General features: G+C 44.0%; 1 protein-coding gene across 3 annotated transcripts in view; it reads left to right on the top strand.

The window, feature by feature from the left end:
- The first annotated feature begins 6,741 nt into the window (after positions 1–6,741).
- Positions 6,742–22,589, top strand: part of FARP2 (FERM, ARH/RhoGEF and pleckstrin domain protein 2) — an 84,929-nt gene continuing 69,081 nt past the window's right edge. For 2 of the 3 annotated variants that reach the window (XM_064457040.1, XM_064457042.1), the window contains exons 1-2: positions 6,742–6,868; positions 11,186–11,409. In XM_064457040.1, coding sequence (XP_064313110.1) covers positions 11,206–11,409 — 204 coding nt within the window. In that variant the 5' untranslated portion in view covers positions 6,742–6,868; positions 11,186–11,205. Of the gene's footprint in view, positions 6,869–9,547; positions 9,593–11,185; positions 11,410–22,589 lie in introns of those variants that run through there. The other variant, XM_064457041.1, reaches the window with a different exon arrangement.

Here is a 22,589-nt window from a genome sequence, read left to right on the forward strand (position 1 = left end):
AAAAATTCATTGGAAAATTCCCATGTAGGAAACAGAGGATCTCCCAAGTTATGTGAAAATAACTCAGCATATTCTATAGAATAAGGAAATACACCCTGAGAGCTAACGCAAAATAGTCATTAAAAGATATATTGAGCTGCTTCAGCAGTGTATTTATTAAAAAAAGGGGGAAAGCACTGACAGTAAAATGCTTTGTCCAGAACATGCCTGTTCCTGTGCCTTATAACTTGCAATTCCCCTGTTTTTTAAATGGTTTTGACGCATTTTTACTTCTAAGATTTCCATGGAGGAGAGCCTAACATCTTGGTTAAGCTGTACCTGTAGTGGTACTTGCTCCAAGTTCAGAGCTTTCTCCCCTGAAGAGAACATGTGTTTTGGCTCTCCAGTGCTATTTCAGTGAAGCACTTAGCTGGCTGACTAGCACTCTCTTTGGGAAGTTTGTACCCAGAGCAAGAAAACTGGTTCTAATCTTTCATGCCTGGCAAATAGTCTCAGGCTGCCTACTTTACCTACTTTGAAATACAGAAAAACAGTGTTGCAGGAATGCCAGTATGTGTGGCCAGCAGGAGTAGGGAAGCGATCATGCCCCTGTACTCGGCACTGGTGAGGCCGCACCTCTGTGTGCAGTTTTGGGCCCCTCACTACAAGAAGGATATTGAGGTGCTGGAGCGTGTCCACAGAACGGCAACGAAGCTGGTGAAGGGTCTGGAGAACAAGTCTTATGAGGAGAGGTTGAGGGAACTGGGGTTGTTAGGCCTAGCGAAGCGGAGGCTGAGGGGAGACCTTATCGCTCTCTACAACTACCTGAAAGGAGGCTGTAGTGAGGGGGGGGTTGGTCTCTTCCCCCAAGTAACAAGCGATAGGATGAGAGGAAATGGCCTCGAGCTGGATCAGGGGAGGTTCAGACTGGATATTAGGAAAAATGTCTTCTGAAAGAGTGGTAAGGCACTGGAACGGGCTGCCCAGAGAGTCACCAACCATAGAGGTTGAAAAGTTGTGTAGACGTGGTGCGCATGGACATGGTTTAGTGGTAGACTTGGCAGTGCAAGGTGAACGGTCGGACTTGATGATCTTAGAAGTCTTTTCCAACCTAAACGATTCTATGATTCTGTAACAGCTGCAGGCAGTCCTGGGCTGCGTTCACTTTCTGCCTTTTGACGTTGGTGGGGAGCTACGTACTCTGTTTCCTGGCATGAACACTTGTTTGATTTTGGAGGCAGAGTAGTGAATCTAACAGTTCACTGTTTTGCTAGCAGCCTACTATTTGGTTGCCTCAATTTTTTGAAAGTATCTTAAGGTAGAACAGTTAGTCAGTGTTACTGAAAATCTCGAGTCAGGTTTATTTGGCGGTAAAATAATTGCCGCACTTATCTGTGATTAGTGTTTGTAGGTCCTAATTTTTGTTCTGAAGCATCCTGTCTATGCAACAGGACTCGGCCTTTTTCTCCTTTACATTTAAGATATATTTTTTTTAAACATACACCCTTATTAACTGGGCTTTTGTGTAGTTGAGTCAAGTAAAGTTTATTGGTATGTGAAAAAGAGGTGAACTTTTTTTTCTTTTAAGAATTTCAGATTTTAGGGGCGTGGTGGTTTCTGTTTGGTGGTGTTTTGTTTTTTTCCCCCCAAACACAGAAACTTTTGATGTAGATCTCTGAAGCACTGTACAAGTTGTGACTGGATTGAACCCTTGTGCAGCTCCTCTGAGGTAACAAATACTAGCCTGATTTTATGGGTAGGGAAATTAGATGAACCTTAATGAGATTTAAAAAAAAAGGGGGGGGGCGGAATAAGCTTTCTGACACTCTCAATTTTTTTTTTTTGCCTTTGCTGCTTCAGATGTGTTTGGTTAACCTTACTTTGCAGGTTCTAAGTAAAAAAGAGGAATAAATTGCATAGTTGTAGAAGAAACCGTTTCATATCTGCTTAATGTTTAGGCTGTTACAGCTAAAGAACTAACATCTATCTAAAAACCTTAGGATTCGGTTTAAAGCAAGTTTAGGAGAATTCTGGGGATATTTACGCTCTTCTGCAATAGGACGGGTTTACCACATGGGGGCAATATGCGATTGGACTGTTTCTGTTCTTTTACGTCTACCGGTAGATCAAGGAAATAGGAGGCACAGTTGGCAGTTTTTGCTTGGACTTTTGTTTCAGTGTATCTGGCTCAGCAGCTGTATTTCTTCGCAGATTGTAGCTTGTGTATGCTTTTGATTTTTGTGCTGTTGATTCAGAACTGCTGCTGGCCGTAGACAACCTTCTGGGTAGGAAGAACATGTTTAGACAAGTACTCTAAGCAGACTGAAAGAAGTTGCAGAGCAAGTGCCTCTGTGTGTGCACACACACAGGTATGAACGTATGCTGTGCTTAACTTGTTTGTTGTAATTGCCACTTTCACATGAGAGTTAAAAGTACAGATACAATCATGAAAGTCAAAGTAGGTGATTGCTGAAAATGATGGCATCCACTATTTTTTTCTCTTATCAGACTAGCAAAATTTTTTCCTGTAATAAGTGCCCACACCTGTTCTAATGAATCGGTTAATGTTGAAGGTTTAATTCTAGGTCATAGTTTGAGGCTAGTGGACTTTTCACTTTATAAAGGGCAATATAATTGCTAGGTAGAGTGTGTAGAAGGGTTCCTGAAAAATGCCCCAAAGGGGAACAACCTGAAAAGCCCAAAGGATTACCCCCATGGGAAGTGCTATAGCATGACTTGGGGGGGAGGAGGAGGCAGAAGTATTTAAGATTGGAAGTGGAAATCCCCCCACAAAGAGTCAACAAATTTCTGTAGCGTGGAAATTAGCTGCTCTAGTTGGTTTAGTGAGATGCTGCTAATGGTGAGTACCTTTGACATTATATCTCTGCCAGTAGAACAAGGAGCATTTTTCCAGTTTTTGAAGTATTCTCATTCATTACTGTTGAAGAACAGTATTTCTCCTGTGCCTCCAGGTCACCTTTAACAGCAAGTGAACATGGTGTAAGAGAGTAATTCCACAAACTGATAAGTACAGGTATGTCTGTGTTATTCATTCTTTGTGGTGATCATGTGGATCAAATCTCCAGTTATCCAGGAATTCCTGTTCACCTTGGCTTGAGTCTTTTGCCCTTTCTGTATGACAGTCAGTGTATTGATCAAATTCTATGATTTCACTCTCTTTTTCATGTTTTCCTACCACCTGGGGTACAAGTTGGCTGTGATTACAGAACACCACCTGGCTGTAGTCGCTGAAATTGGCTTGGTTTTCCTATTTGAGAAGTGGTCTGATGCGATTCTGAGCTGTTAGGTAGAGATTTTGTTTACCACTGAAGAGACAGGTTTAGTAATGATTCAGCAATCCCTGTAGCCCAGTCTCTGTGGAGATGTCTGAGTCAGGGTGGAAGGCACGCCAGAGATTGGGTCAGTGAGACAAGGCCACTAGTCTGGTTCTGCTGCACAGACCATTACAAACTGCAGAGTACTTGACTGAGCTCTTCTGGGATGAAACGCTTTCAGATGAGGAATATGACCAGGGTAGTCACTAACTGTTGTGACAGTCAACCTAAGATATGAACACATTTGTGGAAATGAGAATTTTTCCTTTGGTGGAGCTGTGAGGTGCTCTGCAGCTGGTACCATGACACCAAGTCCTCAAAGGTGATGGGGAAAGAAGAGTGTGATCATTCTGTGAAGAAAGCTATCATCCCTTGCAGTTAGTCCTAACTGCCACTATGCTTAGGCTTAGCTTAACAATGTGTACAGCAAATTGTTGAATATCTCCAGGTAGTAGTTGATGGAAGAATAGTACAAGGCACTGCACTAGCTTGAACCAAAGTAGGACAAGAGCAGTGAACTGTAGCATTCAAACGTCTATGAAGGTTTTAGCATCTAGGCAGCAATAGCTGCCAGGTACCATCAGCATGGACAGTATTGTCTGCCCTGAAGAATTGGGAATGCAGGTGTGAAAAGGAGAGAATTCTTAAGGTTCAGGTTCATGGCAAGTAAACTGGTCTCGGAGGAATACTTGTGCATCCTGCTAAACTCCTGATGCTATGATGAAAAATAATTTTTTTAGCCTGTCGTGGGTGGAAGGGCTAGAAATGAACTGCATGTAGAAACAGAGGTACTGGTTACGTGGAAACACACAGAACCTTCAGTGCCTTTTCATTACTGGATTGTTTCAGCACAGTGAATTACATGTGTTTTGTGTGAGCAATAAAAGTTAGCAATATACAGCAAAGCACAAACAGCAGGGTGTTGACACTTCTAAAGACTTTATACTAGATCTGTAATTATTGCTTTCTCTTTCTGATGTCATATGTTGCTTTTAAAGTGATCACATCAGATTTGTTCTCCAACTTAGCAACAGCTGCTTTTTTGCACAAGAAAATGTTTGTGTTCTTTTTAGATGTTAGTGATTGAAATGAAGATTACTCTGAAGTGTCTGCACTTTAAAGGATGTGAAACTCTGTATGAGTGCTTAAGTTGCAAATAAAATGGACTTACTCCATTTTCATTGCCTATGGAAGTGCAATGCAAATGCTAGGCAAAGCAGGATCCATTTCAGTAATGAAAACACTTCAGTTTATTGGAATCACAAATGTTTTTATGAATGGAGTTATCTGAAATGCTGCATGTACTTTTGCAACTTGCCTAGTTTTTTACATGTATGAGATTCTTCAGCTCCATTTCACTTCTTAAGAAGGAGACATAATGGGACATATTTTTCATAGAATCATAGGATCATTAAGGTTGCAAAAGACCTCTAGGATCATCATGTCTAACTGCCAACCCAACACTACCATGTCTCCTAAACCATGCCCTGAAGTGCCACGTCTACATGTCTTTTAAATACCTCCAGGGGCGGCGACTCTACCACCTCTCTGGGCAGCCTTTTAAAACCTTGTGTCTTTCTTCTTTTTAAGAGATGAGAATGTTGCTAGTCAGGAATTACTCATTAAATTTGTGAGTTAATTCTTTCTGTGGGTGAGAGTGGTGAAGCTGCTCCAGGTTGAAAAGGCTGTTCTGCATGATTTATGTGTTTTATTAATATAAAAGTCATATGCTATGCTAATATTTTGCTTTTCAAACTGTGAAAAGGTCAAGTTCTCAGAAACGAGGTGGCTCTTTGCATTTCTTGTACTATTGGCCATCAAGCCTTTCCTAGAGAAATCTAAGTATTTCTCTCAGTTCTGTTGCTTCTAGTCTTGAAGAGCAGACAGCAGACTCTAGTGAGATGTGGTCTCTCAGGGCAGCCAGAGGGGCTTGTCAAAAGCTGTCCTTTTCAGGAAGCACTGTTTCGCTGGCTGTTTTCCTGGCCACCCTGTTATCCGTCAGCCTTGGCATCTGCTTCTGAGCAGGGTCAGAACGGGGATGGTGCAAAGGTCTGTTCAGGCAGAGCTCTGTTCATTCTGTGCTGAATTTCCTACAGCATTTGGCTCTTGTTTGTGTTGCTGAGGGAGTGGCTTGCTGGTTGGGGAGTGAGGAGGAGGAGGAGGTTGTTATGATAGTCCCTTCAGCCATGGGCAGTGCCAGATGCTGCTGTGCTGAGTGTGAGTGCAGCACCCTTTTGTTTCCCACTCTGTAGTGCTGTGGCTCTTTCTATCCCTATTTAAAAATTGTCTGTTTGTGAAAAGTTAACTAAATGAAGACATGCAATGTTCACTATTCAGAGCAAAATGTGTGCTATTTGTTGCCTGAATCTTAGTGAGTGGTTAATGGAAGGGTACCTTCCCTAGAGCAACATTCCCATGTGCAAATGGGACCTGTTGGTGTTTTGCACCCCTAGACCATGTTTCAGGAAAAAAGAGGCTGTACCAGCCCTGCCTGACAGAGCAGGAATATGAGATGCTTGGAAGATGAGATCAGGCTCACTGTTAGGTATCTCCATCTCTTTTGATGCTCTGTCTGCAGGGGCCTGGATTCCCCTGGGATTCCTGCACCCATGCATTGGTTTCTTTGGAAAAGACCTCTGAGATCATCAAGTCCAACTGTCAACCCAACACCACCATGCCTCCTAAACCATGTCCCCAAGTGCCACATCTACACCTTTTCTGAACATCTCCAGGGACGGTGACTCCACCACCTCCCCGGGCAGCTCGTTCCAGTGCCTCACCACTCTTTCAGAAGACTTTTTTCCTAATATCCAGTCTGAACCTCCCCTGATCCAGCTCGAGGCCATTTCCTCTCATCCTATCGCTTGTTACTTGGGAGAAGAGACCAACCCCCCCCTCACTACAGCCTCCTTTCAGGTAGTTGTAGAGAGCGATAAGGTCTCCCCTCAGCCTCCTCTTCGCTAGGCCTAACAACCCCAGTTCCCTCAACCTCTCCTCATAAGACTTGTTCTCCAGACCCTTCACCAGCTTCGTTGCCGTTCTGTGGACACGCTCCAGCACCTCAATATCCTTCTTGTAGTGAGGGGCCCAAAACTGCACACAGAGGTGCAGCCTCACCAGTGCTGAGTACAGGGGCACGATCACCTCCCTGCTCCTGCTGGCCACACTGTTCCTGATACAAGCCAGGATGCTGTTGGTCGCCTTGGCCACCTGGGCACACTGCTGGCTCATGTTCAGCCGGCTGTCAACCAGCATCCCCAGGTCCTTACCGTGCTGGTTGGCGCGATTCCCCCCCGCTGAAGGAAGGGGCCTTCCCCGATGACGACGCTCCCCGGGGTGCTCGGGTAAGAGCACAGATGCCCCGTAGCCCCGCCTCCAGCCACGATTGCCCAATAGTGATGTGCGATGGGCGGGGCGGGGCCGGCACTGGGCCAGTGTGCGCGGGCTGCGCGAGGCTGGCGCTCCTACGGCGGCGCGCGGCAGGAGAGCGTCTGGCCCGGCCCGGCCCGGCCCGGCCCGGCCCGGCCCTGGGCGCTGAGCCGAGGCAAGGCGAGGTGAGGCGAGGCGAGGCGCGGCGGGGCCGGGCCGCGGGGAACTTGAGGGGTCCCAGCCCCCGGGCGGGCCCTGAAGCGGGGTGCCGACGAGCGGCGCCCCAGGCCGGCGGCTCGGTTTGGCCCGCCCCGCCTGCGCGTCGTACGCTGCGGCCCCGGGTGGAGGCCTTCGTGTGGGAGCCCGGCTGGCAAGGGTGCCCGGCCTGGCCCTGCCTGCGCCGGCGAGGGTCTGCAGTCCTTCCTTCCCCAGCCCCGAGGACGAGGGTCTCCGGAGCGCTTACGCCGGCGTGCTGCCGGACTCGGCTCGGCCGGGGCGGCTTGTCCGCTCCCTGCTCAGGCTGGGGCTGTCTGAGCCCCGACCGCTCCCCTCTGTATCCGCCTCCCCCCTCCCCGAGGGACCCCCGCCGAGCCCGGAGCTGCGAGGCAGATCTGCGCCGCCCTGCCAATTCCCACTCCTCTGGCTCGGACCAGCTGCCGTCCTTCTCCACCCTCCCTGCGCATCGAGCTACCTTCGGGCAGGCGCGCGGTCTGCGGCACACGGTGCTGAGGGCCGCATCAGTGCTGTGCTGCAGGAGGTGCAGGCCATGAGACCCCCTTTGTGGTCATGAGGAGGAACGGTGTTGTAACGCGAGCGAGGGGTCCGTGTGTCAGGGAGAGGTGTCTCTCCTGGTGCAGCTGAGCGCTTCTAGTCTTTATTCCTCTTCGTTGCAGTTGGATTCCTTGATGCATCAGTTGGTGCCAGCTTGGCATGGCGATTGTTGCTATTGCCTATTAAAAAACGTAAAAAGAGGAATGTTTGCTTCTGGGGGACTGATTCGAGAGCTCCTGCTGCTCCATGTGGGCTCCAACTGTGCGCAGGCGGTGGGGATCCCTTCCTACGGGAGGCACAGATCCCCCTGCTAGCACCACGGAGCTGGGAAACTGGCATTACTTCAGACCAGCCATCAGCGTAGGTGAGGGATAGAACATTGTAGTGACTCCATCGCTGACCAAAAGACACCATACTCGGAGGCGTGCCTGTGAAAGCCCTTGGTATCTTGCACGGGCATATCCTCAGGGGTAAGCTGCCTTTCCTGATTTGCTGCTAGCTGAAAAATGCTGTCCTGCTTCTGAAAAATAAGTTTATTCCATCCAAGTAGAAGATAAAATTCATTGCAACTTTGAAGTTATTTCAGAAAGGCAGCAAAAAGTACACAGCAACCTACATTTCATAAGTTTTGTTCCCAGCTGCTCCTTCAGACTCACTTGAGGCTGAGTGACAGTCATTCATTCTGTCACTGCTTCAGGGAGCTGATTTAGCTATGACGCCTGGTCCCTGTTTATGGGAAATTATCAGGGTAAGCACTCGGTGCAAAGAAGTTCAGGGCGGGTGAACACAGGGAAATTTTTTTTCTTAGAACCGCTAATATTGCAGCAACACTGCATTTCAGTTTTGCATTGGTAAGGAGGTAGATGAGACCTTGTTTTGACTTGCCAGGAGAGGCTCTCAGTGCTGTTGGACGCTTTCTCTGCTCTGCCCAAAGAGCTTCTTCCCTATGCTTGCAGCCTGTCTCATGCTTCACTCTTTTCCTCTGCATTTCAGTTAGACAGCCCCTTTAGCTGAAATGCTTCCTAAATCATGGCGCAATGTTTTTTGTTAAGAAATGTCATACGTAGTCAGCTTATGTAAAACATACGTAACTATAATTGGTGATGAAATGAGAAATAGTGCTTGGCTGGGTTAATATTCCTCGCACTTCTGTTTTTTAAGGTAGTTGGAACGGGCCAGGCTATTTGGGGATTTTTAATAATTTTAACGGCATCGATAGCATGCCCTGGGAGGGCACTGGATGTGGTGTGGGGAGATGCTCACAGCTGCCACACAGTGGGCAGGGCACTGCTTTTCTAGGGAAAGGTGCCTTGCTTCTGTGAATTGTGTTTTCTGCATATGTGCTCATTAGACCTTAAAAATCTGAGTATATGCTGGCTGGGGACTAGTCTAGTGTTAAATATTTTCAGGAATGTATCATCAGCAAGATGTGAGGCCAAACCCCATTGAGCTCAATTTTCTGGTTCACACCTGTGAGGAAGAACTTTGACATCTGCAGTTTCTGTTTGACATGACTTTGGTCTCGCCTGGCGGGTCACCAAAGCTGGTAAAAGTACCCAGGAGCTCCTTGTTAGTCCCGAGTTGGGCGGCCTGCCTGCCTTGCCTTTGGGAACCGGCTGGCTTTAGCTGGAGGGGAGGCTGCCGAAGCCTCTCTGCCATAGGGCTGCTCTGTACACTGCCTCAGCTATCACTGCTAACATCTTTTTCCTTTGAGTAACTGCTGTGTGTGTCCCTTCTGGTAGCCGTTCATTCAGAACAGGATGAATGTGTTCATGGAGTGCTAATTTTAGGAGTCGTCTAATAAATAGCCTCGTGCCGAGTACAACTGATTCTGGGCAACTTCAGTTGCTTGTAAGCTTCTGAACAGCCATAACAAAAACTTACTGTTCGGTTAAGTTGTAAGGGACACAGCATCAAGGGGACATAGATGACACTGAACTATAGTTTCTCTTCAGAAGTTAGAGGTGTCATCTGGGCAACTGTCTCTGCTGATTTCTGCCGTTGTGGTGGTTTAAAATTTGTGACCTAGAAGTTTCTCTCCTTGGCTGTGTACCTGCACAAACTGGGAAGTTTGGTGAAAGGATATGCACAAAATGGTCTGAGAAAGGCGACAAATCATCAGAAAGCTTCTGAAACTGGTAGGTCGGGCACTGGGCAGTGTACCCAGCATGTTTTTAAGGTTGACATGATCCTTCTCATGCTTTCTCATCACACGTGTCATCAGCTGGGAGGCTGGAGGCATCTCTCTGGTGGTCTCAAGCTGTGCTGCTTGGGCAGGGCTCTGGAGCGCTCACAAGGGCTCTGAGAGACTAAGCCAAACAAGCCTTACAGTAGGTGTAATTAGATAAAAGGCCTCTGTCCCCTCTCCTGTTCATCTGTACAGGGGTCTGCAAGTATAAAAAGAAAAAACCCAAAATGTTGAAACCCACTGGTCTGCCAACCGGGAAGGTGTTTGACCTACCTCTGTGTGTGCAAGGTTTAAAACTTAAAACCTCCCACTAATTTTTGACAACATGTAAGGCTGGCTCCGTTTAACTCCACAGAGCGGGCTGCCTCTCTACTCAAAGCATAGAGGGACAAAGGAATGTTTTCATGATATGCCTCTCTTCTTAGACAAAACACGTTTATTATGAAACAATAATCTAACACTCCACTGAATTTTTTGTAGTGTGGTGGCTGTGCGAAGGCTGCCCCAGCGTCAGTATCCACATACTTTCAATTGTTCAGATGTAGCGTGGTATTTGGGAAATGCAATCAAAGGCACTGAGGAGCCTGTTGGTTCCCGTGTGCGCTTCTGCTGAGTGCTTTGCCCGTTGTTGCCAAATACTTTGTGCCAGCAGTGAACATGGGGCAGCGGCTTTCTTGGGAGCGTTGCATCCTGAGCACACGCCTCACATTCATGTAGACCCCATTGCAATCCCCCTGCAGATATTGCCACTGCTCCCATGAAGGGGGGAGAGTTGTGCAGGTTTTTTTCCCCCCATGTCAAACTAAACATTTACTCTGCAACAACTGCCACCAAACCGTGAAAGTAAGGATCATGATGTAGGACTCAGCCTGCTTGAACTAGCATAGATTTCTGTAATTGAGATTTTTGCCTGGTGACTTAATCTGGGGACAGCGCGGGTTTGCTAATCAGGTGCAGAACTGTTATCTGCAGCAGAGATTTGTTTTATGAAGGCTCTGAGTTGCCAGCATTAGTGGGAGTAGTTACGCTTTTGCATGAGTCATCATTTTGGGGGATGAAGGAAGTTAATTGTTCCTCTTATCATGGGGTGTGGTCTATGTTGTAGCAAAGTCAACGGACAGCTAGATACCAGGGAAAGGCAGAGTCCTGCCTTACCCTCCACTGCCTGCTCCAGGTGGCTTTTCTTGTGCTGTCAGCAGTGCTCATGGTGCTTGTGGTGACCTGGTTTAGGAGGTTAAATTGGCAGAAAAATTAAGCGGAAGTTAAAATAGCAGTGTGAAAGGAGGGTGGGGGTATAGATTCAAGTATCCTATTTCCTAACCATGTTTTGGAGTAGTTATTTTTTTGCCACTTGTTTTTCTTCCCAGCAGCTGGATTTTTGATAAGAGTTTCACCAGCTTTATTATTGGTTTTGATAGCGGGATGAAGAGCATTAAATAAGGACTTTGTGAATGATTGTGCTTCAGTGGGTAGTATTTTCACATGGGGTATCAGTAGAAAACTATCAGGCTGTAATCCTCTGTTTTCTTCCATGTTTCTTTAGGCTCTGCTGACTGTTGAAAGATGGGAGAGATAGAAGGAACGTACAGAGTCCTGCAGACTCCTGGCTCTCGTTTGGGTGTCCAGAAGACGATGGGAGTGAGTACCTTGGAGCCGGGACAAAACCTCTCCACTGCAATGGCATCATCACCTGCCAAAACGCATGAGCGAGACCTACCGATCAAAATAAAGATGTTGGACAACACGGTGGAAGTACTTGATATTGAGGTAGGAGAGGTTTAAACCTGATTTCAAGAACTCTTAGCCTCCAATTATGTAAAACTTGCAGGATGTGCCACTACACAGAGCTGGGAGGTTTTGAGAAAATAAAGATTCCTGTAGGGATTTTACCTACTTACAAGTAGTTAAATGAGTAGCACATCTTGGTTTTTAAAATCTTTTAAGTATAACAGATGTTTTGTGTTTTTAACAGACTAAATACAAGCACGTAGTATAACAAGAAGCTTTAACTGTTTTTTGCTTTAGGGAAACATCAACTAGCTTTGCTGGACTGTTCTTGCTTCCTGAGCCACATGCAGCTTTGTTGATTTGGCAGCTGGGAGAGCCCCCTTTTTTTCTTTTAGTTACTACTTTTTAATTCTTTTAATGGTTTGTATCCTCTTCAAGTAAACATACTCCTATTTGAAAGTTTTTACTTGTTGCCACACTTTGGGAGGGAGGCAGCAGAGGGGTAGCAGTGTTGCTGAAAACTTGTATTTAAAACTATGCTTGATTAGCGGTTGGGGAAATCTGCCGTAAGAAATACAAACAGCACTCAAATTGGGGTGGTTCTGTTTTTAAACAATAAAAAATTTTTGTTCTTCATATTCTTGTTTCATTCTCAGCATTAACCTCAGACTTCAATTTTAGCTCACCTAAAGATCTAGTGTTAGAAAACAGCTCTGTTCTAGTGAAGATACTCATCTACCACATGTTCTACATTAGTGTCAAATTGACTTTATAATTAGCACTTGTAGCCTTAGTTTCCTACATAGACCTAAACAGGTTTTTCCAAATGGCATGAAACAGGTGTCTGTGGAGCTCTAAAAAAATAGTGGCTTTTGGGGATATCTTCTACAGATTGCTGTCCAGCTTTTCAACTCTAAAACATAAAATCTTTTTTTTTTTTCCCCCCCCCCCGGTTAAGTTTGAGGCTGCACCTGTATCCTCCTGTTCATCCCTCATGTACTGTAAAGAACACAAAAACCTCTTTTTAAAAAAAAATTATGTTAGAATATTTAAAAAATAAAACATCTGCTGACTGGTTCTTTTGAAGTATGTTTTTTTTTTTCCAAGTTGCTGTAGATGTTGGTGCTTTTCTTTTTTAGAATTAAAACACAAAAAAGAAGGAAAAAAAAAAAGTAACCCCCCAACCCTGTAATTCTGTAAGTCTACCATAAGTTGTTAAGGAAGAATTTGTAACTCCTAGTTCCTGCTTTATGACCTGAAGTCAATGACTAGAAATCTCCTGTATATTAGCATAGATGCTTTCCTTTTCCATCATATTTGTACCAACTCTGTCTGTTCTTCTCATGCAAATTGTCCACTTTCCTCAGTACCCTCACCTTCTTCATCTTACTTCGTAACTCATATTTGGCTCTTTCTGACACATTCAAAGCCTGCTTTATTGTCTTTGATCTACTGCTGAAGGGAAGTCCTTTGACTATGGTCTCCTCTGACAACCTCAGAATCCTTTTTCACTTTCAGGCTTGCTGATGCTCGGGTGGCCCTGCGGGCCTGTCCTGGAGCTCTGCACTAGCTTCTCTCTGTTCTCTGACCTCTGAGCACCCTCCCTTCATTCCCCTTCGTTCTTGTCTGTACTTGGTACGTTCATTACTTTCACAATACCTTGTTTTTTGAAACTGCCTTGACCTGGTTCTCCTTTGCCTGCTGGAACAGTCTTGACTGTATATCCTTCCAGTTATTTTCATTTCTCTCTGGCAGGTCCATTTTAGCTTTGTCCTCAACCCCTCGTTTTATCCTACAGCACTTTGTTGGTAGTCTTTCCACCATACACAGATTCAGCTGTGGTTCAGTTCTTTACGATGTCTCAACTCATGACTGTCTCGGCTGTACATAAAATCAGCCTTTGTCTGATGAAACTTGGTTTTGATAGTTATGTGTCAACATCAAGCTTCACGTGTACAAAACATAAATTTATTTCTCACGCTATTTATTTTTGACTGCTGTGAGTTATACTCCAGTCTCATCTGTCTCACCAATAATGTAGTTTCTGTTCGCCCCCGATTTCTTAATTTCCTTTAGTGGGCCATCTCCTGCAGGAGTGCTAAAGCTCATCCTAATCAGGGCTACCTCATTTCACACCTTCATTGTTGTGATCACCTGCTTGTTGGCTTTAGCCTCTCCAGTCTTGCTGCACAGGTACCCATTTTGCGGGTTGCAGTAAGAGTCAACCTGCTCAGTTATTGTTCCTAGCAGCTGCTACTGCCTGACTGTTTTTTGCATTGCTCCACTGGCTCCCTCTTTGTAGCTTCAAACATGGGTTGCTTATCTCTGCTTTCAGTTTCTTTCAGGGCCCTACCTGTGGTCTCCTTTAGAAGGTACTTGTCCCTGTCCCCTAACTGGGCCACAGAGCACTACCTTTGTTGTTATTGTTTTTTCCCATCACAATGAGAGGCTTCCCATAATTAGGAGCTATATTAGCTTTCTCTTTTCACCTGGAAAGCTCCCCTGGTTATGATCTCTGCAGAAGCACCCAAATTTGGACAGCTAGTGTGCTGAGGCCATAGTTCATTACTATGGGCCTGTTCTTCTTTACAAGCTTAGTTGGCACTGAGCAACTTAGAAACTTTGGCCTGCTGTTGTAAGTGCTGAGGAGAAGGGGCCATCCTTTGCTCATCTGTAGAGTATTAAGCACAAAAAGGTCCATAGTCAGCAACTGTAGCGTTAGTGTCTTATTAATACATTGCCTACCTCTCCTGTTGTTTTTGTCTAAATGAGGTAGCAAATGATAGCAAACTGGGATGGGGAATTAAACTGTAACCGTCTGCTTCCTAATTTGTTGGGTGGACTGATGGGATAGCAGTAACTGCTGACTGCTGTTTGTGAGGGAAAATTGAAGTTTTCACTTGGGGATTGAAGGCAAGAATTAGGAAGAGTCAGCTATATTTGCCGAATAGGTGGTGTGGGCTGGCACAGGTTTTTTTTTGTTTTGGGTTTGTTTTTTTTTAAACAATGAGAGAAATTAATGATTAAGTAGCTGTCCTAGGGGGATTGAGGCTCTGATTGCAGTGCTGCTTGCCCACTCCTCTTTGCTTTTGCAATTTTTTTTACTGGGTGTGGAAATGAGAGGGGGTGTTGTCTTCATTATGTCCTTCATGGGGTTTGTGTTTATTGATTCAGGTCAGCAATAACTCTTCAGTGTAGTGGGATGCTGAGGCCTTTCTTGTAGGTGCTATTGGTACTGCCTTCTAATGGAGATGTAGCTTATGGCAAAAGGCCTTTTTTTTTCTCTTCATTTTCCCATCTGCCTTTAAGATGGCAAATATTTTTTTATGGAGAAGAGTGGAAGAGACTGGCTAGGCACAGTGGCCCGCTTCTGAGAGGGGCCTTCTCTTGCAGCACAGTAGGGAGGCTGATGCAGGATTTAAACTTGGAGGTCTCTGAATGGCATAAAAATACGGCAGGCTCTTAAAATGAAGGGCTTAGGCTGGGTCTAATTCACCAAAATGACCACTTGTTGAAATTATATTTGTCTGGTGCTGGTTATGGAAGACAATAAAATGTGCTGCAACCAAGGACAACTTACGTTATAGGAATTTAGGATATGGGAAGTTGTGATTTATACTTGCTGAAAGCTTTGCGTTGGTTCGTGGTAGAGTTGGAAGAGGAGTATATTACAGCAATAGGCCTGTGGGCTGTCGAAGACAGAGTACAGAGTGTGCGCCTGGGTTAGAGGAAAGAAGGGGTCTTTTTGCATGGCATAGTTGGAAGAAGAGTGGTACTGATGGCAGGTGAGAGCTTAGTGCTGTCTTAAAATCCCTGTAAGTGAAATAGCAGGTTTAGTCAACAAGAAAGAGGTCATACTTGCCACATCTTCCAGCTGCTTTCTCCAATACAGACATACTATGTATGCCTCTCCGGCCCAGTTTTCTCTTTGCACTAGCTCATAAGACATTTAATGGCATTGCTTCCATAATCTGATGTTTAATATTTGGTCTGTATGTTACTCCTTATGTAGGAAATATGAGTGCTTGCTTTCTTGTGTGAATTATGCTCTGTGCTATGTGGAAGTGCCTTGGAGAAAGAAGTTTAGATTATTATGCTTCAAGTTTACTAAACTCTTTTGGAGGGGAACTTGGCACCTCTTCAATTATGTGTACTTCCTCTTCTGCTTGAATGCAAAATAAAGTTGGGAGTGAGAAATACTTATGTGCTATGTTATAGCTGAATTTTTATGTATTTTCACCTGGTGGAGAATAAATTCTGTAGAACTGTAATAGCCATCATAAAATCCTAGCAGTTCTTAGCATGCAGCAAAGCCAGGTGGATCTGCCTTCCTGTTTTACTCAATGGGAAAACATAAACTAGAATTTTTGTCTTTCATGTTACTCTTCATTGGGTTGCTTTGAGCACCCAAGTCTGTTCTTTTTTTTTTAAATATAATGAAATAACTTGTTTCTCAATAAAACATAAGTCTTGATGTTATGCATGTTAACAATATGAGTTAGCTTTATGTTGGTTTGAATTTGCCTTAGATTTCAACTAACTTTTGTTGGGATTTTGGTTTTGTCCTGCAGTCTCGTCATGCTCTGAAGTATTGTTTAATGCTTTCTCTGTGGGTCAGGCTAGTGCAAGTGCGCTTGTGCCTCAGAGTGTGAAGCTGGGCCTTAGGAAAATGCTTTTTCATTTTGTCAGGTTTTTTCCTATTTTCTATATTTCTAGCAGGCCAGGCCTGTTGTTTCCTTGTATGTGACTCAGTTTCTTGAAGGTAGTTGTATCTTCTCTCATCTTCTTACCAAGTACGTGAAAGGCAGAGCGTGTTCCACATCCCTGTGGCGCTGTGCAGTGTGTCCCTCCTTCTGACACTGGTGGGCTGCCTGGGAGGGAAACGCTCAACTCCACTGCCATTCACGAGAACAGGCTAGTCAAATAAGCTTGCACTTCTTCCCCCTGTGTTTTCTTATTAGGTACTGTCCTCACACTGCTCATGTCTGTTCTGGAGTTTACTGATGTACCCTGTGAAAGTTACTGTTATATTGCTACAAAATTTAAGTGGTTTACTCTATACTCAGTTGAAAACAGCTACTTGATATCTGACAGTGATTCTGACTTTGCTGGCCACCTATATAACTAGTCCTTGACTTATTTAAATGTACAAATTGCTTTAATAAAAGTGCAAAATTACTTTCCATCCCTAACTTCAGAGTAGAATAGAATAACTATATTCAGTCAATTTGGCTTCTGTGTGGTTTGCAGGCATCTGTAATTGAAAAGTGTAATGAAAATGGCACCTCTTCAGATGCCTGTTGTTTCTGACTAGCTGTTGGAGTCCATAGCTGTGACTTGCTGCAGTCAAGGACCCTGAAATTAGGGGCTGGGCTGGGACCGCAGGAGGTTTTTGGGGCAGCGGAGGAAGCAATCTGACAGCTTATACATGTCTCCTGACTTCCCGCTGTTTGGAGAGAGTGTTTTCAGCTTGTGCACACTGAAAAATGCTGCTTATCAGTAACTTCTTACGGTAGTGTTAGTACCCCTAAGAACTTCATTGGGGCTGAAGCAGAAATTATGCAGCTTAAAAATGCTGTTATTGAGCAGTTATAAGTAAAAAATATGCATCTGTTAAAAATGGATAGCGTACTGTGGGCACTGAAAAATATATACTTGGGAATGATTTTTCAGAGACGCCGTCCTTACTGCAGGCCGTGGCGAACCCTGAGCCCACGTGTCAGCATTGTGGCTTCTCTGGCAGGACAGGGCAGCGTGCTGCCAGCTCTCCAGCAGAGCCAGTTTCCCTCCTGCCTCTCCCTTGGTCTTCCTTCACCTGCTTAGACCTTCCTTTCATAAAGGCGTTTTTCCTTCTGTGTTGAAAAAGTATTAACAGCTTAAATATGTGGGAAGCGGGAGGACAGGCTGCTTCTGAATCCTATTAAGCGCTATGCTGAAGGAATCAAGATGCTTTGTTAGTCAGCTCAGTGTTTTTCTTCCGTGGCCAGGAACAAATATTCAAAATTCCAGAAAGAATCATAGCCAGATGTTTGTCATTGCTCCGGTTTGACTCTCCTAAATATGGCAAATAAGCTGCCTTAGGACTTATTTTTGTCTGACCTCAGAAGAGAAAGTTAGTAATTCACTATTTAAAATTTGAAGTTATTATAGGGTTTAAGAAGAAAGTATTTGAAGCTTTGCAATTTGTGTACTGTTAGATTCTACTATATATTTTTTAAGCCTGTTATTTTGTGTTTGGGGGCTTGACTTTTTTGATGCTATATAGGAATGTGGTATTGGGTGGGGAAAGGTAAAACCACAGCCATTTTATTGACAGACATTTGGGGGGTGTGTGTGGGTTTGGTTTGGTTGGGTTTTTTTTAAGGGAAGATGTGAACTTAAATTGTATTATAAAATTTACTAATTTACATTTCTCTGGACATTAGGTGTCCCATTATGTTTCTCCTTTGCTGCGATGTAACTCAGTTTTCTTTTCACAATCTGAATATCCCTGTACAAAATGTGTTATATGCATATATTGTAACTTAAAACACAGAAACCATTTAGTAAAATGGTGATCAAGTGGTATCACAGTCCTTGAAATATGAATGTAGTAGATGGAGTTCATAACTGTATGTCTGTGATACACTATAGTGAGTATGCTTCACCATGTGATGTGCGTAGAAGAAAAATTTCTCTTGTATGGGTTCAGAAGATTGAATTGAGGAACAGTACAAGAGCCACATTCACTTAGCTTAACATTGAGTTGGTGTAAAGCTGAACTCTTTTTAAGCTCTGGTTAATTTATCGTAAGCATACTGAGAACCTTCTGCCTGTAACTATTCTGTCTGGATGAGATCTGATAAAGTAAACCAGTGCATAACTTAAGGATCTTGGCACACATGCAGTGGTACAATTTTTGTACTTAATTCTTTTCAGGGGCCTTCCTAAGTGACTGGTATACAAACTTGTAAAGAAAAGGCTGTTACCTTTTAGCTTCCTTACTAATTCCAATAATGTGTCATCGTTACTAAAAAAGGAAATACTGTTAGTTTCTTAAACATTTCTGCAGAATGCAGGTGTTAATTTCTTTTTTTTATAATCTAGTGATGAAGGATAGTGAAGTCAGCTGAAATTAGTCTTACGCCATTCCATCAAATTAACAGTAAGGTGTGCTGTATTCAAAAAAAAAAAAAAGCCTCTTGAATGAGCCTGGAGCCTTGTCTGGGTGTGGGTGACATTGAGTTGGTTCCACAGATGGATAATTCTGTAGAATATAAAGACAGCTACAGAATGCAGTGTGCTAAGAGGCAGCTCAGAGAAGTTTTAGGTTAGTTCCTACTGAAAAAAGGGACTTAATATTGAGCAAGGATGGTGTCACGTGGTTCCCGTCTGTGTTGAGAGTAGCAAAGCCCTGTGAACATGCACTTAAATAAACAGGGTTGCAAAAGCATACCTGTGTGTCATCTGTTTCTCCTTGCAAGGAGACATATTTCTGGCAAGGGCAACGTTGCCTACTTGTGTAAGAGGGAGACCATATAAATTGAATATTTAAAAAATGGTGCTGTGGTGTAAAAGATTTACTTTTTAAAACTAATGTTGGATGTGGAGGCGGGAAGACCTGTCTGTCTGACAGAGCAGTTATTCATGAATAAAATGAAAAGTTTAATAGAAAAAAAAAAAAGGGGGTGGGGGTAAGAAGAGTATTGAGCTACCAAGCAGTTGATATTGTCAGTTCAGAGACACTGCTGGAAGTCTTTGAAGAGCTTCTGCATGCACTGCCGCCCTGAGTTGAGCTGCATGGTCAAAACCCACAGGTACAAAATGCAAAGGGGAAACAAAAATCAGGCTCTCTGTCCTTGAGTTCTGCACACATGCGTGTGTTTCGGAGCACTCTCATGATGGTGAGAGCAGATTTGAAAACATCACTTAAGAAGTTGTTTCTTCCTAGCCTCATGGCAGTGGAATGGCAAGTGAAGTATTTTAACTATTAATGCCTCCTCACTGCTCAGGCAAGTGAAATGATGGGAGCTCAGCTGCAGACATGCTTTCCCAGCAGTGAGATCTGGGCTGACGTGTTTGACATCTCTACTACCAGAGCTGCTGATCTCCCCTCTGGCTGCCCATGGCAGAAGGCTTGGGCACAGCACTTGGTGGAGCCTGAGCACAAAATGGGAGTGGTAGAATACCCAGCTTATGAAAAGGAAAGAGGACTTTGTAGAGACTGTGTTAGACCTGTCTGACATGTACTTCAACTGAAATCATGAAGGACAAGCACTACTGTGCATTTCAGCACACTTCTCAGGGAGCTAGCCTGAAGCCAGAGGTGTAGGAGAAGCTTCTGCTGGAAAGGGGGAAGTTAACAAAGCTTTGACCTTTCTAGTCTGGCCTGTAGGTATTTATTAACCCATTGCCATGGTATCAAAGCTCTGCTTGACGTACAGCGGGGAGTGATGTTAGGACAGGCGGTACGATTTCAGTTTTGCACAAAGCAAAAGATAGTTTTGGCCGTGCCTGTAGAAAGACCTAATTTGTGTAAAGAATCTTCCATGATAGTCGTATTTCCTTAATGTTTTAAACAGTTTCCTTCAGGCAGACATCCTCAAGTGGTATGCCAACCTGGAGTACTGTAACACCTTGTAGGGAAAGCCCAGATCAAATCTGGTGGATTTGATCATGGATGACGGTTTTGAGGCACAAGTGTAATTAACAGAGACTAAGACTAGAATTTTAGTAATCTTTGCTTCCCTTCGTTCATAAGAAAAGTAACGTCTGTGTTTAAAGTTACTTAAAAACATAGGGTTTTATTTATATACATATACGTGCATATGAAATGATGCTGTGCAAGTTCCTAGAATACCTACAGTCTAAATGTGTGAAGAAGCATGGTGGAAGGAGTGGGTGTAGGAAGATGCCATGCTTTGCACAAGTGTCTAGGGTCTTGTAGCAAAGTTTGGGGGGTGGGAATTGAGATCGTCAGTCTCCTAACTTCTACTTCTTAGCCTTATTATACTTGGATAAACAAAGTAGGTGCTTAGATGTTCTGTTATGAACCTTAATTTCTTGAAGTGGAAAACAGGCATTTTTTTGAGAATGGCTATTAATGGCACACTGCCCATTTTGACAGCAGGCTGCTTTTATAACTAGGCACTTGTACCCTGTCCTTGGTTATTTCAGCCACCAAACTGTTCAAAGGCTTGAAATGGTGCAGATATTTAAGGTAGCATGCTGATGAGGTTGAGCTCTTCCACATGTGCGCTTGATGTTTGAGGAAGGCCATTGGTGGAGGGTTGCTCTGGCCTTTTGCAGAAAAAAGAAAAAACAAAAAAAACCCCCTCACCGTTAACGCAGTTTTCTGGCATTTCTGCTGCCATAATCTTCACTGCCACGTGGGATCAGCCACCCCAAAGTGGCTGCTTTCCATGATACTGTTGCTGCTGTTGCCTGAATGTTTATTAGCAAGCATCAACTCTGGTGCCAAATAGTCAAGCAGTAGTGTTCTGCGAAACTCTTTCTAATGATGTGCTCTGGGGTTTTAACTGGGGTGACCTACCTGTTCCCCAGGTAGCCTGGAGCTTCATAGCAGAGGTATTGGGGAGTGCACCCTTTGCTTTTTTCTCTCCAGGTAATGAAAGCAACTGTAGAGTTTCTGCTCGGCACCCAGTATTTTTTATGTGGCTCTCCTGTGTGCTGTTTGTTTATAGCACTTGAAGAACATGTGTTTGTTTAGTGCTTAACCATGGTGCCGTTTTATTTTTTCTCTGAGCACAATGTGTTTTACTTTGAGTGCGCCAGGTATTTCAGCATGAGAGCACTTTTGGAACTTGGGACCATATGTTGTCTACCCAAGTATACAGTCTCGTTCACATAATTCCCTCCCTCTTGGAGATCTTTTCCCATGTCAACAAATTATTGTTTTCCTTATTTCAGGCATCCAGCAAGTCTAGCGGCTCTGGAAAAGCATGTTTGTTGGGTAGAGCTGGCTCATTTGGCAGTGAAGTGCTTCAATGCTACTTGAACCTTTAAATGATCACAGGTTTTAAAGCTAGCCTTAATGAAATGAGCTAGACGCTTACATTTCTAGAATAATTTGTATGGCTGTGGATTCTGTTTTGTTTTTGGTTTTTTTTAAACAAAACAAAACCCACCCACAGATCCCAAACCCACCAAAAACCAACACACAAAAAAAAAAAAACCCCAAACCCCTCCAAACCACAACAAAAATAACCACTGAAAACTTAAGACAAAAAATCATGGGGGAGTCTTAGAATTTTTTTTAAACAAAAATTTTTGCCCAATATGCAGTGTGATAATATAAACTGAAATAGCTGAGAAATTTGTATCTAGTTTTGCAGCTTTCATATTTGTGTAAATTGGATTTCAATGCTATGTAGCAATAACATGACGTGCAATATTTTAAAAAGTAAAAAAACTCTGTGTGAATTTGTGAAGAAGTTATGAAATCATTTTCAGGGTGGCAGTGTATTCCCAAAGTTCAGTCTGCGACAGTGAAATAAGAAGTGCTGTGCAGCTGCGGCTCGGGGCTGATGTGGATGTTCGTGTTTCTCCGATGGTGGTGCTTTCCAGTGTCCGGGGGCTGCTGTGCTGGTGCAGTGCCAGCTGCAGACGTGGGAAATGAGGTCTGGGGATGGGTTCGGCTTCCTTGGGGTGAGCTGTGAAGTGCCAGGGTTCTCCCAGCGCCATGCAGGACAGCAGCTGCTGCAAATGGGCGACCTCTAACACATTAGCAGCTGGTCTGTGCTCCCTCAGGTGGAAAAATAATAATAATAATAAAAAATACCAGTGACTAGGGTGGAAAATTGGAAGAAGTTTCACAAACCTTACGTGCATGCTGGGTTGCCTCCTGTAGCTCTTAACCTAATTCTGGAGGAAGTCAGGATTGTTGTCTTCAGTAAGTGGCAGGTAGAGACTGCGATGGCGTGAAGCAGCGGTGAGGACCCTGTATTAGAGAGTCAAATCCCCTGACATTGCAGGCTGTGCATCCGATGCTCTGTAGGTTGTTAAATGCTCTGCAAAGCCTTTTTGGTGTCATCTTAGTAAAATAACCTGTAGATGGGACATGTCAATATGTAAGAGTGAGTAAAAAACACATGTATTTAAAATACAGTTTTCTTCACAAAGTATTAAAAGAAAAAATGAAATAATTGAAGCTGAAAGTTATTGTTAAATGTTCAGATAATCAAAATTAAGTAGTATTTAAGTAGTATTTGGCTGAGCAC

This window comes from Phalacrocorax carbo, chromosome 7 (assembly GCF_963921805.1).
Source record: "Phalacrocorax carbo chromosome 7, bPhaCar2.1, whole genome shotgun sequence".
In the NCBI taxonomy this organism is placed as follows: Eukaryota; Metazoa; Chordata; class Aves; order Suliformes; family Phalacrocoracidae; genus Phalacrocorax; species Phalacrocorax carbo.